Raw genomic sequence first — 16,477 nt, forward strand, 5'->3', positions numbered from 1 at the left:
CCTACCGCCTTCACTGCCACAATCAGATTTCCAATAATGATAGTCAGTATTGGCACCAGACACAAGCCAGATGTCGAACGGTACACCCAGATTACCATGGATACCCCCGATGAGACCAATACCCTCAGTTCTACAGACCCCTCACGCCTCTACTTGCTCTATCCCCTGATGAAACAAGATCAACCCGTTATTATCTTCTCCCACAAATCTCTCGTCTCCAAATGAACTTCCTCCCTGCAACAACACTCGACAAGACCACTTCAGAGCGTAGTTCATGGAAGCATCTCATGACGATACACACAGTCCACACTACATCCTGACACTCTTTCCCATCGCGGTCATACCCACCACATTCTTTCTTGTCACCGGTATCATCGGACCCGTCACTGGTATCACTCTACGATAACATCGTCACCCTACGTGTACATACATCACTAGTGACCGTGGCACTCGCAACGTAGTCTACGTCTGCTCCCATATACTGCCGCAAGATCATGCTCGTGACAGCGTCGCAAGGATGATACTGCGCGCCAGTAGAGGGTCGTCAATATCTAGTTTTATTATGCTAACCTACCGCTTAAAAAAGCTCGTCGGCGAAAGGAAGAGCGTGGACCTGGCCAACGGCAGCAACAACAGGCTTGGCGCTGGCAGACAGCTGGGCGGCGGCCTCGGAGAGCTCGGCAGGAGTGAACTTCTGCACGTTCTCGGGGGCGATTCGGGAGACTCCGGACAGAAGCTCCATGCCAATGACGGATGCGGAGGAGTCGGGGTTTTCAAAGGCCTCAGCGGCGGCAAACTTGGACTTTGCGTATGCTCGAGCAGCCTGCTCCTCGGTCACCTCGGCGCCAGTGTCCTTGAGGGCCTGGACGGCCTTGTGGGCCACCTGGGAGATCTCTGCGGGGGAGTCGCCCTTGATGGTGATGGCGAAGAGGCCGGCGTCTCCGTAGTTGTGGTAGGTGGCCTTGACGGAGGTGTGGGTGCCAACGGTGGCCTGGGCGAGAGGAGAGGCGCCGACGGACCAGGGCATGGAGGCGGGGCCGCCGAGGAAGGAGGCCAGGGCGTGGTAGACGGGCTTGGGCTCGGCAATGGGCAGGGCGATGGTCAGAGCGTTGCCGGTGGAGGTTCGGACTCGGGCTTCACCGCCGTGGAGAGTGGTGGTGCCGGCCTGGGTCACCTTGGAGCCCTCCTGCAGGTCGGCAAAGGCGGTGCCGACCAGCTGCTGCAGATCGGCGGGGACCACGTTGTTGCCGACAACAGCAACGTTCTGCTTGGCGTAGACCTGTCGGGCAAACTCCTTGACGTCCTCGAGGGTGACGGGGGAGTAGCCCTGGGCGTAGACGGAGTTTCCGAGGCCGGTTCGGAAGGCAACCTCGTGGGCAGCCTCGAGGGCAGTGAAGGCAGGGTCCGACTCTCGCTTGAGGAGGTCGAGCTCGGCCACGGGAGCGACTCGCTCGGTGAGCTCAAACTGCTGGAACTTGGTCTCCTTCAGCACGTTGGCAAAGGCGTCGACAAAGTAGGGCAGATCCTGCTTGAGGAACTGGGTTCGCAGCACAATGTGCTCTCGTGTGGTGTGGGTGTAGAGCTTGCCGCCAAACAGCTCCAGCTCTCGGACGAATCGCAGAGCAGACTTGGGCACCGTGTTCTGGAAGGCAAACTTCTCCAGAATGTGCGACACGCCGGGCACGGTGGCGTATCGAGAACCACCTCGCAGCACCACAGACAGGTCCGAGATGGGGGACTGGCCGTCCTGGGCAGCGACCTTGACGCCGGCAGCCTCGGCGGTGGAGAAGTGTCGGGCGGCAACGGCCAGTCGGGGAACACCCCGAGTCATGGAGGATCGGGCAGACAACATTGTGGTTGTTTTTGTGTGGGGTTTGGGGGGGTGTTGTGTTGTGAAGGGGTTAGTTCTGGGTGGTTGGTGAACTGACTATTGGGTGTGATTTGTGCGAGCGCACATTAACCTTTTTTGCCAAAAAGACATTCAAAGCGTCGGTTTTGATTGGTTGTGGAGTGCGAGGGTTAGGGCAGCGCGTGGTTGGGACTCCTCAGCATCAGACCATCGACCAGGAGGAGACGACTGGAGCGCGCGGTCGCCAAGATATATCCGTCTTTTTTCCGCCAGCGGAGCTCAATTGGACCCGGTCGGTCACGTGATCTGCCCCTCGTCCGCGCCGCCCGTCTCAATCGTGCACTGTGTGGTGTTGTTTCCGAATTACTCGAATCATTCGAATCACTCGAATCACTCGAATCACGCAAATCATCATTGTACATACAAAATTATGAGCCGTTTGAGCAGCGTAGTATTTGAGACAGATCACGTGAATAGACGAACTCTGGCTATGGAGTCGGCGTGTACCGAGTGGCAATGGTCACGTGGTCTGTCCATCCACGTGACCTCTTCCCCCCGCCTCGCCGTATCTCCCTCAATATGACGTTGGTCGTGCATCTAAAAAATCTCCAAGTTTGTCAAATCTCCGAGTTTGTTTACAGTTGATGCAAAGTTGGCAAATGGGATCGAGGGCAATTGGCGACGGGGATTCTGCAACAGTGAGGGCGGTTTGAGGACGAGTTGAGTATACCATTGTGACCCTTGGAATTGTGGGAGTACATTGGTGTTTTCGCAAGTCGTTTCTGACTACTGTAACACGAGTTGTGACTGTATTTGAGTCCGCATCCAAAGTTAGCCTGATGGGGCCACAGAAAGAGGTTCTCGGGAGTTTAACATGTCGTCGACTTGGCTGGACGGAGACATTTCTATCGACATCTTCTTATAACAATTCCTCTGATTGTTCACCTCTGATTCTGGAGTTGCATTGACCGGTATGACTAAAAGGTCCCCCTTGTGGGCGCTACTTGGATCGGGTCTTGCTGAAATTTGGTCACATGGGCCCCTCCGCCGTGTTCCCCGACAATACCAATCTTGAATCTGATTTGACTCATTTTTATCCCATTCTTTCCCTACCCAGTCATGTTCATCACCATAGATTGTTTTTTTCAAACATGCATGCCCAAGGTGGTTAGAGTTGTGAAAGTGGCTTGTTTTGGGGTGTCGTATACCTCGTTGGTGTAGATGTATAAGGAGAGAAATCGCTGTTCCCGTCTGCTCTGTGTCTCCAGTATGTCTGTGTCAAATTTCAGCTTTCTACGGTCAAAATTCAGCCAGTTGGAGGACTTGACTCTGGTGAACATATATTGTATATAACAGACACTCATAATCTGACTTTTTAGAAATGAAGTCAGCCCGATATCGAATACACTGTAGCTCGTGACCTCCCTGTAGCCCGTGGTTCACCTCCTACTCCCGTTTTACTCCCGTTTTAACTCCCGTTTTACTCCCGTTTTACTCCCGTTTTTTTCCCGTTTTATCCCCGTTTTACTCACGCATCCTGGAATAAAAATATATAAAACATATATAAAAATATAAAACATATATATAAAATATAAAAAAGAACGTGCATGCATATTGTATGCGCTGTGATGAAAGTTGACGGGAGATGAATTGGCAGATTGAGATGGAAAAATTTGGGGAAAAAAAGGAAAAAACAGGAAAAGCGTAGAAATATGATCTATTTTTTTGGTCGTCATCTGAATATACAGTCATACTACAAGTAGTTGTATGTTTTCCTCATCCCCCTTTCACATCCCATCTTACACTCCCTAAACAACATGTCCATAGCTACATGTCCTTGTAGTGTAGGCTCCACCATGTTTAGTCAGCGGTGCAATTAAAGGGAAAATACACGCCACATGCAAGATCACGTGTCCACGACAACCTTCCGAACTCCCTTAATCCCCCGAATAACAGCCTCCCAACCCCAACCCTCTACTCCCCTCCACCACCCATAGGTGCATGATGCAGTGAAAAAAATCTTGTCGAAAGTTGAACTCTACTGGGGGATTTTTTACTAACCAACTTCACAAACACACACCAACTATGAGCGAGCTGCACAACCCGGACCAGTCTTCGCGGGCTCTGTTCGATCTGTGCCGCGTGCTTCTCAAGGGCATATACGGCGAGCTATCGGCGGTTCTGGTGGGGTCTCTTCTGGACTATGGGCGTCAGACGGCTGCTGAGCTCGCCAAAACCACCAAACTGCCGCTGTCAGCGGTGCACAGTGGTCTGGCGGCGCTGGTGCAGAACCGCTTTGTGCTGTACTGGGCCAACGACCGCAAATCCGGGCGAGATACAGACGACATTGGCGAGTCCAGCTCCATCCATTACGTGGCCAACTGGAAGGAGATTTACCAGGTGGTGCGGGCTGGCGGCATGGTGGATGCGGTGCGAAAGGACTTCGGCAAGGGCCCCGGCGGCAAAAGCAACCCCGAGTCGGGCGAGAGGTGTGCCGAGATTGCCCAGAACCTGCTCGTGTACGGACACATGCGGGTGGCCGACTACCTGGAAGCCACCCCCGAGCACGACCGAGACAGCGTGGAGGCCAGTATCGCGGTGATGCTGCGCAAACGGTTTCTGGTGCCCGTACAGGCGTGGCAGTTCAAGCCCGAGACAGATCTCTACGCACGCATGTTCAGAGACCACCTCAGTAAACTGCCTCTGTCCATGGCCGAGTCTGCCCGAAAGAACCAGGCTGCGGTAAGCGCCAAAACGGAGCTCGAGCGCATGCAGGAGGAGCGCAACTCGCTGAATCTGGGATTTGTGTCGGGCTCTGTGGCCCGAACTAAGGGCGTCCCTGTCCTGAACCGCGCCGAGAAGCTCGACCACCAGGCCGTGCTGTGTGCCAATCCCGACAAGTTTCTGGTGATTGCGCGAAACGAGGAGCTGGCCAAGCTGGCCGAGGAGCGATGTGGCAAGACGGCGGCCGAGGTCTACAGACAGTGTCTCAGCAAGTACGTTGGCCGTCTGCATTCTTGCACTCAAGACACTTCTCCAGGCGCTGAATTCAACATCACGTCGATGGAGATTGCCAAGACAATCGATCCTCGCCTGGACGGTCTTAGACCGCGAGGAAAGGGATCACGATCCGTTTCTCCCCGGCCGCAGAGCAAACGAGTCAAGACTGAAGAGGGATATACAAAGACTGGAGACTATGACGAGAAGGAGGTGGACGTTGAAGAAGATATGGAAGAGGAGTTGTCGGGCGTTGCTTTAGCAACAGCAGTATCCAAACAAATGCAGATTTTGGCAGCCTCACCGCTCAAGTTTGTGCAGAGCGTGGGCACCAAGGGCGGAGGAGAGTGGTACGTCAACTTCAAAGAGGCTACCGAGTGCCTGCGGGGCGCGCGATACGAGCAGATCATTCAGTGGAAGTACGGCCGCGTGGCCAAGCGGTTGCTGCGAGCTGTCAAGGACAAGGGCAAGGTGGACGAAAAGCTGCTGACCAATATTGCGCTGTTGCCCGTTAAGGAGATTCTCAACCACCTGCACGACTTGCATTCTGTCGGCGCTCTGGACGTGCAAGAGCTGCCTCGAACCGCCGACAGAGCTGCGTCTCGAACCATTTTTCTGTGGCATCATAGAGCCAACCGGGCATACTCGCTCATTTCACAGGACATTTACAAGTCTTTGTCGCGCTGTTTCGAGCGGGTGGCTGCCGAGCGTGCCAAGCTGCCCATTCTGCTGAGCAAGCTGCAGCGAGAGGATGTCAAGGGACACGAAGATGAATTTCTGACCGAGCAGGAAAAGGCGGATCTCAAGGGACTGAGAATGAGAGAGGAGAAGCTGCTGGTGCAGATGAACAGGTTGGATGGTTTGATTCGGGTATTTAGAGATTACTAGACGACGAGCGAAGCCAGTCGTCTGAGCAGCTCAAAAGACTCACTTGATCGGAGTGAACGCCTGACCGGAGTGTCTGAACGCTTGGTCGGAATGGTTGGATAGGACTCACTTGATCGGAGTGGTTGGAGGAGACTCGCTTGAATGAGGCTCTCACCAGTGATAGGAAGAGACTCACTTTGAGCAAAGCGACTGAATGAGAATACTCACCCATGTAAAGAAATACTAATTGCATAGAGAAGGAAAGAGCTACTTGTGGGTGAACCGAAATGTCATCAATGGCGAGTATGGGCTGAGCACTACAAGTACTTGTAGAACGAGTAGATGTTTACCTAACACTCGCCCAACTACTGTGTCAAGCAGTAATCCGAGCACCCTAATGAACTCCGAGGATCTGATATTCTCTCTAACTGGCTCCTACTCATACAGTACGTACCTAGTCTCTTGTAAATAGTACATACTGTGCCACAAGTCGGTCTTTAAGGCAGATCTGGTCTCGAATTGCCCCCTCACCGACCTCCGACCTCATCAGTTCCATCTAACAGTTCATTAATATCTATTTAATCCATGCACCATGCCAACCAGTCGATCCACTTCGGGGACCCAAGTATCGCGCTAGACTGGATTGTACAGGTCTCGTACCCTATGTACCGGATACGTGACCTCATGCTAAAACACGTGACCTCACTCGGGCGTAACACGTGACCTCTCATGCCAAATACAACACACCTGTGACCCAAGTCTCCTGCTCGTCTCGTCCATCTAATCAACCCGCTTCTTCTTCTTGGACCAGAAGGCTGCGGGCAGAGGAATGTCGAACGCCGGTCGCTCGACCACCACGAGCTCGTTGCCGTCCACAATCTCCGCGCCGATGATTGGTCTGTATTTGCTGGTCGACCAGAAGGCGGTGGTAGTCTGGTTTTCGGAAGTGACGGGTTTGGCCGTCTCCTCTCCATCCAGACGTCGCTTAGGGACTCGCTCGACCGGAATGTTGGTCGAGGTGTCAACAAACGCCAGCCAGGTGGCTCCCCACATCCACACTCGCTGGGAGTGCTTGGAACTGGGGTCCAGGAACATGCCTGTGCAGTGGTCGACCGAAGAAGCCACGGGGTCGGGAATCTCGGGGTTGGATCGGCTCCACTCGGTCAGCAGACCCGAGCCGAGATCGAACTCCACCACCTTGTTGTCGGCCGTGGCCACCACCAGTGTCTTGGCGCCCGTGAAGGCCATCGCGGTAGCGGGAGCAGCAGACAGACGCATGAGTGTTCGAGCGTGTTTGAAGCCTCGGTCGCCCCGCACAAAAATCTCCGTGTGACCCGATCGCCGCGACAGAGCCAGATGTGTATCTGAAAAGGCAGCAGCGACGATTTCCGTCTCGTGTCCGTGGGCAATGAGGTTGCCCTTGAGCACCGCCTCGGGAACCTGCAGCTCTTCGATAGGTGCGAGCTCCTCGTTAAGCGAAATGAGAATGACGGAATCGGAGGAAATGAGCAGCAGCTCTCCAGCGGGCGAGAAGACGGTCAAGTGGGCTCCCTCCAGATCCATCAACTTGTTGGGTTTCAGAACGGGATGGCCCTTGGAAGAAAGCACCTCCTCGAGCTCGAAAAGTTTGGTCTCCTGAAGAGAAGACACCGCCAGAAGAGAACCAAACATGGCCACGTCAGAAATGTTGTCATCGGCAGACATGGTCAGTTTGCACACCAGTCTTCTCTGGCCGCCCTCAAGGCGTCTCCACAGCTTGACAGTCTGACCGTTCCACATGGCCACAATCGAGCCATAGACGAGAGTCTGGGTTCGCGGGGGAGCCACCGAGAACTTTCGGTAGGGGCCCTGAGCAAACTCGTTAACGGAAGCAACCACAAGCACCTTTTCCACGCCTCCAGATGCAAGAAGAGACAGGTTTTTGGCCTCGTAAGTAGCCAGAGCTCGCACGTCGTGGGCATTGTAGCCCCGCACGTTGGTCTGGTTCCATCGCTTGCCCACAGACTCGTAGCAGGCGATGGTCTTGTCGACACCCGCCGAAAAGACAGCGTCTCCGGCTGCATCGACTGCCAGACAGAGAATGTCGGCTTCGTGGGTCTTGAACGACTGGTTCAGAGCAAAGTGCGTGCAGTCCCAGAACTTGACCGAGCCCGTGGAGTCGCCGGAAACGATCAGATCGCCCTTGGCTCGCTTCACAACCGCCACGGTCCACACCAGAGTAGCGTCGTCCTGTGCCACAGGTCCCTTGGCAGTGTCGACCTTCATGGTGGCAATGGTGGATCCGTCTTCGTCCCAGACCCGGATCCGCGCGTCCGAACAGCCGCCCACCACCTGCGAGCCTCTCCATGCCAAACTGAGCACTCGACAGGTGTGTCTCTGAAGGACTCGCGAATGCTCCATCACACCAGGGCCTCCAGACAGATCCACCACCACCACGGAGCCGTTTTCGCAGCCTGCAGCCAGCTTGGTTCCGTCGTCGCTCACGGCAATGCACCAGATCACACCGCTGTGGCAGTCGTAGTTGACTCTGGGCTGGCCCGTGGACACGTTCCACTCGGTGATAGCGGTCGATCCTCCGATGGAAAACAGCCGCGGCTTGCCAGAAGAGTCGCCCGAGTCAGACCACGCCAGCCCCTCGACAGACCGGCCCTTTCCTCCCCGCAAAGTCGTCTCATGGAGCCAGTTCCATCGGGGGTTCCAAATTTCGATATCTCCATTATCTCGTCCCACAGCCAGTCTCAGGTCCGGCGAGGCGTTCTGGTCCAGCTCGGAGCGTCGGCTGAACGCCAGCGCCGTGATTCCGGCCGGATTGTAGTCCACAAAACGGCATCTATGAACGTCCATTGTGTTGTGTGCTGTTTTTGTGATATGTTGCACTCTCACAATTTTTTGGCTTACCTATATGCATATGCAGATTTTTTTTTATTTAGGCTTTGTCATGTGACTAATGGGTGATAGAAGCACCTACAAGTAGCGGACTATGTAGAGCCTGTATAACAAGAAAGAGGGCTTGAAGAGATTGCTAAAGACTGAAATGCTATGACAGTGGTTTCATTTTTGGTTTTGGCCACGTTTTACGTGTTTTGGAATTATCTCGACGAATAGTGGACGTAATAGAAATCTGAAAGAACCATGATATGGAGCGGAAAAAGACCAACAAGATGCATTTTTCAGAGTTGTTTTATCTAACCAGCAACACCATATTTTGTATAGCAAAGTGTGGTCTGGCGATGTTAAGTGTAGAGTCAATGGTGTTCAGAAGATGACTTGAATGGAGATTGATACTGGGCGTAATAAGTTTGATTTTATAATAATATCGTAAATTGACCGTTGCAACAACTTGCACTCTTGGATTTGTCTATATATATTCTCTAGTCTGTCTTGTAGATGTGTTCTGTTCTGCTTAAAGTAATTCTCAACAAACATTTATACTAAGCCAAGTAACACGTAACAAACTATTATACCAAGTCAAGTAATATGTAACAAACTATTACACCAAGTCAAGTAAAAGAAAACGGGGGTTCCATGCCCCCAAACGGACGAATATCACGTGAAAAAAAAAAAAAACCAAAAAAAACCAATCGTCAAATACATCTATACCACTTTGATAACCCCAAATGTCCTCTTTTCCTCCACTTTTCCACTCTCTGAATCACATGTCCCAAGCTGGAATCGAACCCCGCACAATATACAAAGTTTTCCCCCGGGTGGTTACCGTGGCAACGGCCTTTGTTGACGCGTTCAAACATCCCTTTGTCGCATCACTATACACCTGCCAGTTACATCAAACCACCACTCAGCATGACGACGGCCAAAAAAACACATGTCGGGGTCAAAGCCAACAACCGCAACGAGGCCAAGCTGTACTCGCTACTGGGGCAGTATTTCCAGGAGGCGCAGCGGTCGCTAGTGGCGCAGAGAAAGATCATTGTGTCCATGCAACAACTACACGAGGGAGCAGTTCAGTGGAACATGGAAGAGCAGTTCACGCGCAAGTTTCTGCTGCTGGTGAACCGCATGCTCACGTGCAAGAAGGGCGACAAGTCGGCCGACAAGGTGGTCGAGTTCATCGGCTCGTATGTGGGACGTCTTCAGGAGGAAGAGGAAGACCGGGATGAAGATGAAGATGATGAGGAGGAAGAGAGCACAGTGGCGTCTCGTTTCTGCGAGGCACTCATTCGTCACGTGCTCCGAGGAACCCAGGCCAAAGATAGACATGTGCGGTTCCGATGCTGCCACATTCTGTCTACCGTCATCAACTCTCTTAGTGACATTGACGACGACCTTTTTGAAGACCTGCGAGACTCCATGTTTGCGCGGTCGTACGACAAGGACGCCAGCACACGGCTAAAGGCCGTGTTGGCTCTGTGCCGAATCCAATCTTCTGCTGAGGAAGGAGAGGAGGAGTCCGCGGAGGAGAAACAGCTACAGGAGCTGCTACTGAGCTTGATCCAGAACGATCCCTCGGCCGACGTGCGCCGGGCTATCCTGTTCAACCTCAAGGTGACCAAGAAGACCCTTCCCTATCTTCTTGAACGTGCACGTGATACCAATTCCATCACGCGACGGTCGGTGTATGGACGGACCATGAAGAGCATTGGTGATTTCCGAATGCTGCGGATCGGCATGCGAGAGAAGTTGCTCCAATGGGGTCTCAAGGACCGAGACACGAGTGTGGAACAGGCAGCCACAAAGATGCTTGTCACCCAATGGCTCGAAACCTGTGACGGTAGCGTCCTGGAGCTTCTGCAGCGTCTCGATGTGCTCAATTCGACTGTAGCTGAGACTGCCGTCGAGATTATATTTGACCAGAAGCCCCAAATGGTTTCCAACCTCTCGTTCAAAGATTCGTGGGACACCTTGACACCAGAAACGGCCTTCCTGGCGCGTGTATACGCCCAATACTGTCTCAAGAAGGGCTACGACGATCTAGTGGACGCCCAGGTGCCAGAAGTTACAAAGATTGCTTTCTTTATTGAGCGCGATCTCCAAAATCTGACCGTGGACGAAGAGGGATACTCCGAGCGGGAGTTTGTGCTTGAGCAGCTTTTGCTTCTGGCGCAGCAGCTGGATTTTGGTGATGAAATCGGACGACGAAAGATTGTGGACGTGCTCACCAATGCGCTGACTAATAAAGATCTCTCTGATACTCTTGTGTCTGCGGTTGTCAACGTGTTCCACAAACTGTGCACCCGAGAGCGAGACTTCATCCAGGTGCTGGTTGAAATCGTGGTGGATATCGAAGACATTGCACGTGAGTCTGAAGACCCAGACAGAGTGCTTTGTACCACTTTGCGGTGTCTGGCTATCACACAGACGGTGCTTGAGCAGGTGGAGACGTCTCTGGAGTCGAATGTCGAGCTGAGCGGTCTACTAGATTCTTTGGTTCTTCCCTCAGTTCGCTCTCATGTGATTACAATCCGTGAACGGGGTCTACGATGCCTGGGTCTTCTTTCTCTGTTATCTCGTGAACAAGCGTCGGACAATCTCATGGTTTTCGGACACTGTGTTCACAAGGGCGAGGCTGAGTTCAAGGTTGAAGCTCTTAAGATCATGTCTGATATTTTGGTTCTTCATGGTCGTTCAGTTCTCGATCTTCCCGATAAAGTGGACTCTGAGAGTGTGCACAAGCTGTACTACCAGGCGTTGAAGAACGCCGACATCCCCGAGTTACAGGCTGTTGCCGCCGAAGGACTGTTCAAGCTGCTTCTCTGTGGCGTCTTTTCCAACCCCGATCTTCTGGCGGGTATCCTTCTCAACTACTTTGACCCACAGAGTGCTTCCAACGGTGCTCTGAAGCAGGTTTTGTCTTTCTGCATTCCTGTGTACGCCTACTCACGTGACGAGAATCAGCAGGTGCTTGGATCGGTGGCTATTCCTGCTATCGATAGAATTCTGCGTCACCTGGAGGATATTGAAGATGATCCTCTTACCGGTGCCACAGAGATGATGCAGCAGGTTTTGGACTGGACGGATCCGCGACGTGTGGTGTCGATTACTAACCAGTCGTCCACAGAAACTACGTCACGTGTCCACTACGATCTGGCGTTCGATATCTTGTCGTATCTGAGTGAGTGCCGGGAGCGAGCCGAGCACAGGGCGTACACGTCTGCGTTGACCAAGCTGTATTTCCCCGGCTTGACGGCTGAGGAGCTGACCAAGCTGAAGGAGGCTGTTGTTCGGTGTCACGAGGCCATCGAGGGTATTGACAATGTGTCCTTGAACGCATTTAATCGGTTTGTGGCGTCAGTGGAGAACATGGAGCCTGTGGGAGTTGTGGATGGCGTTGCAGAGAAGGAGGCAGAGGAGGATGATGAGAAGGTAGCTGAAGAAGGGGAGAACGCGGAGGCTGATACCACTGTTCTAAGACATACTGTTCCCGAGGATGAGGATGCACTTGAGGCCCCCGAGTACCCTGAAGATGAGACTAGTGGAGACACTAGCTTGAGGGGTTCTGTTGGAGGTCGGGTGTCTATTGGGGGCCGGGTTTCTCTTGGACTCAGTCCTCTCGGCCGGGGCTCTATGAGCAGCAGTCCTCTTGGCCGAGGTTCGGCTGGCCGAGCTTCTGTTGGAGGAAGTCCAATTGGACGGGCTTCTATTGGAAGTCATGCGGTTGGAAGTCCCATAGGACGACGCCAGAGTCGGCTGTCGACAGTTTCGGGCATCGATGACGAGGCTGAGGAGAGTGACGAAGATGAGAGAGAAGAGAGTGAGGAGAGTGACGAAGATGAGAGTGACGAAGATGAGAGTGACGAAGATGAGAGTGATGTTGAGATGGACATGTGAAGAGATGATAATGTATGTATTTTTAAATAATGAATGGGTGTTAAGGATATCTACTTGGTGATGTTGGAGTAGGGAGTTGATAGAGATGGATTTAGGAGTTGTCTGAAGGAGATACTGGTGCCGAGACTTGTATCACGATTTAACCAGCTACGTCATCTTTGGATAAAGTGTAGATAATATGACACATGAGCAATATTGTGCTCTTGCTGAACACGATGGTTGTTTCAGATTTGCGATGTCTTTTGGGGGAGTTTTTACATGAGTTGGAGACAGTTTTGGGGAGTTGGAGAGAAGTTTCGAGCAGTTTGGACAGTTTCGCAGACCAGTTTGGATATTTGGACAACTATCTGAATACTCTCACTGACACCAGGCCACCCGTGAACTTGTTGATCACCGGGGTGGTCCTAGAAAAGGAGCATGCAACCGGCCTAACCTACGATGTTTGGGTTTGTTTGACGAAAAGTTTCCAACTCGGCCGATATGGCCTGGAAATGGCTGGAATACGTCATGAGTTGAGATTGCGTCATGAACAGCATTCTGCCGGAATTTGAAGCTCTTATCTCTCTCCAAACGTCCGTTTTGGACACCTTTTAGAATCAGTTGGAAAACATTTGGGCACGATTAACTTTCGAGGCTAGTAGGGTAGGGAGTGACGATGGAATGAAAAGCAGGAGATGAGAGTCCGCACTATACTCCACGTGACTAATCTACTCTGACTAAGCTACTCTGCTCTGACTAATCTACTCTGACTAAGCTACTCTGACTACTCTACGTGACTACTCTGGCTAATCTAAACTGGGATGACTGCTATCGGTCCTTTTCTGTTCCTTTTCGACGTGCGTCTCGCTTAACAACTTTGTTTATTCGCTACAAGCCGGAGGGGAACATGGTGATGTGAAGGACTGTTTTTAGCATCTGTAGAGTACCGTGATTGTAGAGGTGTTGGCGACTAGTGGCGGAACCAACACTTGTTGCGGAGTGTATTCAATTGGACACTGCGAAGGCTTGAACCGAGGTGAGTCTGACCTCGTTCAACCACCCTGTCAGCTCGCCAGACCCTGTAAGTTGGCCAGATCTCGCCAGATCTCGTCACCGCCAGACCTCGCCAAACCTCGTCACCGCCAGACCCCACGTACCATCGCGACCATCGCATAAAGGCGTATCACTGGACGATCTGCGCTTTGTTTGGATCAGATCATGGAGACGCACGTGCAGTAGCACAGTTAGGGGCAGGCCATTTTCAGTGTGGTTTTTAGTTCCGGAGAAAAAGTGAAAAGTGGAAAAAGTGGAAAGTGAAAAAGAGGAAAAAACACGGCAGCAAACACAGCGGCCGAAGAGCCGACCTGGAGAATGATGGAGATGGCGGGGTTGGTAGGGGTTGGAAAAATGCAGAAAATAGACGGAAAATAAGGGCAAAATAGTCGGTTTGAAACAGTCCTTTTTCCCAAAAAAAAGGCGTTTTATTAACCCGTTTAAACCCACAACTACAAGTGCTCTCGCATCCCGGACTCCATACGACAAGACGGGTATATACGAGACGGTGTATCTTTAGGGGGGTGTTTATTTTGGCCTGTTTTGATCGATTTTGACGGTGGAAAAGCGTAAATCCATCAAAGTAGCCATTCTAAACCATTTCCCCTTGTCCGCTTCCCGCCAGCACTCGTAGATGCCGAGTTATATTCACCGCAATGTCTTTCCCCCCGTCGCTCCCGTCGCTTAGAGGTACGCCCTTTTTCCACCGTGCCAAACCTAGAGTGGAATTAGCACTCGCATACTTCCCGTTTGGGAGGTTGCAACGCGACGACACGAGATACTTAAGCTGATCTGAATCGCCCTTGTAAACCCCCCCAAAACACCACATTCAACATGTCTTCCAACATCAAACTGGCTCAGAAGGACTACAAGGGCGACAAGGAGTTTGCCGCGGCTCTGCACGGCAAGGAAGGCCACAAGAAACACGGTCTGGGCGCGGTCATGTCGAAAAACAAGGACGCCCAGGCGGCGGCGGTGGAGGGTTTTTTCCGAAACTGGGGTGACAAGGACCGGTCCAAGATCGAGGACGCCGACGAACAGGGCCGAATCGAAGACTACGCCGGACTCACCAAGCACTACTACAACCTGGTGACGGACTTTTACGAGTACGGCTGGGGCTCGTCGTTCCACTTTTCCCGATACTACAAGGGAGAGGCGTTCCGACAGGCCACCGCCCGGCACGAGCACTACCTGGCCTACAAGATGGGCATCCAGCCCGGCATGAAGGTGCTGGACGTTGGCTGTGGAGTCGGAGGCCCCGCACGTGAAATCGCCCGATTCACTGGTGCCAACATTGTCGGTCTCAACAACAACGACTACCAAGTGGAGCGAGGCACCCACTACTCGGAGGTCCAGGGCTTTGGCGACCAGGTCACCTACGTCAAGGGCGACTTCATGCAGATGGACTTCCCCGACAACTCGTTTGACGCCGTCTACGCCATTGAGGCCACCGTCCACGCCCCTGTTCTGGAGGGCGTCTACTCCGAGATCTTCCGAGTGCTCAAGCCCGGCGGAGTCTTTGGTGTTTACGAGTGGGTCATGACCGACGAGTACGACGAGTCCAACCCCGAGCACCGAGACATTTGCTACGGCATTGAGAAGGGCGACGGTATCCCCAAAATGTACAAGCGAGAGGTGGCGGTCAAGGCCCTCGAGAACGTTGGCTTCGACATTGAATACCAGGAGGATCTGGCTGCTGATGACGCCGAGGTGCCCTGGTACTACCCTCTGGCCGGTGAGTGGAAGTACGTCCAGTCTCTCAACGACATTGTCACCATTGGCCGAACCTCGCGACTGGGCCGAATGGTCACCATGAACGTGATTGGCGCGCTGGAGAAGATTGGTCTGGCTCCCCAGGGTTCTCGACAGGTGACCGAGGCCCTGGAGGATGCTGCCGTCAACCTGGTGGCTGGAGGAAAGAAGAAGCTCTTTACCCCCATGATGCTGTTTGTTTCTCGAAAGCCCGAGGACAAGAACTGAACTGAGTAACTTATAGAGGGAGCCACGGCCCCAAAATTTATAATGGATTGTTTTATTGACGTGGTGTAGCTGAGAAGGATCGGTGGTGGAACGGCTAAGGAAGTTGAGCTCTCAAGAGGAGGTCTCAAGACGTCTCAAGTCGGTCACAATGATGATAAGAAGCTGACCCACCGGTGATGGTGATTCAACGTCTCACGTGAGCCATGAGAACAAATAGCTGGACAGATAACGCTTGTACGGAGTCAAGAAGTTGGCGAGACACATGTGATTGATTCAGCAAAACAATCGGTGTCTTGGCCGTCAGGCCACTGCGATTATGAATAAAAATGAATAAAAATGAATAAAAATGAATAAAAATGAATAAAAATGAATAAAAATGAATAAAAATGAATAAAAATTACGAGTACTTGAGTAATCAACGAACGCTATGAACGAACTCGACTTGTTTTTTTGGTGAGACGACATTGCGTGCCAGAGGCTAGGCCGAGCACTAGGTCTGTTCAGAACTGGACTTGGTATATATATGACCAACGGTCGGATGATTAATTATAAGGGACCAATTCCCAAGTAATAGATGTATATATATTTCACTTGCCTTTTTTTATAATAATAACATTTCATCCAAATAATTTTCCAATTGTAATTGTATACCCCTGAACTTATCTAAATGGAATTAATCAGGAAAAAACAATAAAACACAAAAACAAAACAAAACACCTCTTACACGACAAACAGCCATTAAAATGAGCTATTGTGATCGCTTACGACTCGGTTGTGAGCAACATGTCTTAGGTCTCCGCCCCTCAAGACCATTTCTTAATATACATAAAAATAAAATAAAACATAAAATAAATCTAACCAAGAAACCAACGGATATGGCTGAAAAAAAACTGGAGGTGAAGAAAAAATAAGAGTCTGGGGTGAAAGAATCTCCCTGATCCGAGTCCTCCAAACGGTACAGTTAAT

At 51.9% G+C, this 16,477-nt stretch overlaps 6 protein-coding genes across 6 annotated transcripts; 3 read left to right on the top strand and 3 right to left on the bottom strand.

The window, feature by feature from the left end:
* Window positions 1-577: 577 nt before the first annotated feature.
* YALI1_F12013g (uncharacterized protein) lies at window positions 578-1,852 on the bottom strand (the record flags this gene model as incomplete). The annotated part of the gene is made up of 1 exon (XM_505169.3): window positions 578-1,852. One exon carries the CDS (start codon window positions 1,850-1,852, stop codon window positions 578-580), a length of 1,275 nt encoding a protein of 424 aa, XP_505169.2.
* A 2,082-nt stretch (window positions 1,853-3,934) lies between these two features.
* On the top strand, window positions 3,935-5,734 carry YALI1_F12033g (uncharacterized protein; the record flags this gene model as incomplete). Its single annotated transcript, XM_505170.1, has 1 exon — window positions 3,935-5,734. The coding sequence occupies one exon, from the start codon at window positions 3,935-3,937 to the stop codon at window positions 5,732-5,734; it is 1,800 nt and encodes a 599-aa protein (XP_505170.1).
* A 39-nt stretch (window positions 5,735-5,773) lies between these two features.
* On the bottom strand, window positions 5,774-6,444 carry YALI1_F12052g (uncharacterized protein; the record flags this gene model as incomplete). Its single annotated transcript, XM_068283302.1, has 3 exons — window positions 5,774-5,814; window positions 5,868-5,923; window positions 6,305-6,444. The coding sequence occupies 3 exons, from the start codon at window positions 6,442-6,444 to the stop codon at window positions 5,774-5,776; spliced, it is 237 nt and encodes a 78-aa protein (XP_068139403.1).
* A 49-nt stretch (window positions 6,445-6,493) lies between these two features.
* YALI1_F12080g (uncharacterized protein) lies at window positions 6,494-8,557 on the bottom strand (the record flags this gene model as incomplete). Its single annotated transcript, XM_505171.3, has 1 exon — window positions 6,494-8,557. One exon carries the CDS (start codon window positions 8,555-8,557, stop codon window positions 6,494-6,496), a length of 2,064 nt encoding a protein of 687 aa, XP_505171.1.
* Window positions 8,558-9,514: 957 nt separating this feature from the next.
* On the top strand, window positions 9,515-12,499 carry YALI1_F12089g (uncharacterized protein; the record flags this gene model as incomplete). Its single annotated transcript, XM_505172.3, has 1 exon — window positions 9,515-12,499. One exon carries the CDS (start codon window positions 9,515-9,517, stop codon window positions 12,497-12,499), a length of 2,985 nt encoding a protein of 994 aa, XP_505172.1.
* Window positions 12,500-14,365: 1,866 nt separating this feature from the next.
* YALI1_F12138g (uncharacterized protein) lies at window positions 14,366-15,511 on the top strand (the record flags this gene model as incomplete). Its single annotated transcript, XM_505173.1, has 1 exon — window positions 14,366-15,511. The coding sequence occupies one exon, from the start codon at window positions 14,366-14,368 to the stop codon at window positions 15,509-15,511; it is 1,146 nt and encodes a 381-aa protein (XP_505173.1).
* Window positions 15,512-16,477: the final 966 nt, after the last annotated feature.

This window comes from Yarrowia lipolytica, chromosome 1F (genome assembly GCF_001761485.1).
Source record: "Yarrowia lipolytica chromosome 1F, complete sequence".
Classification (NCBI taxonomy): Eukaryota; Fungi; Ascomycota; class Dipodascomycetes; order Dipodascales; genus Yarrowia; species Yarrowia lipolytica.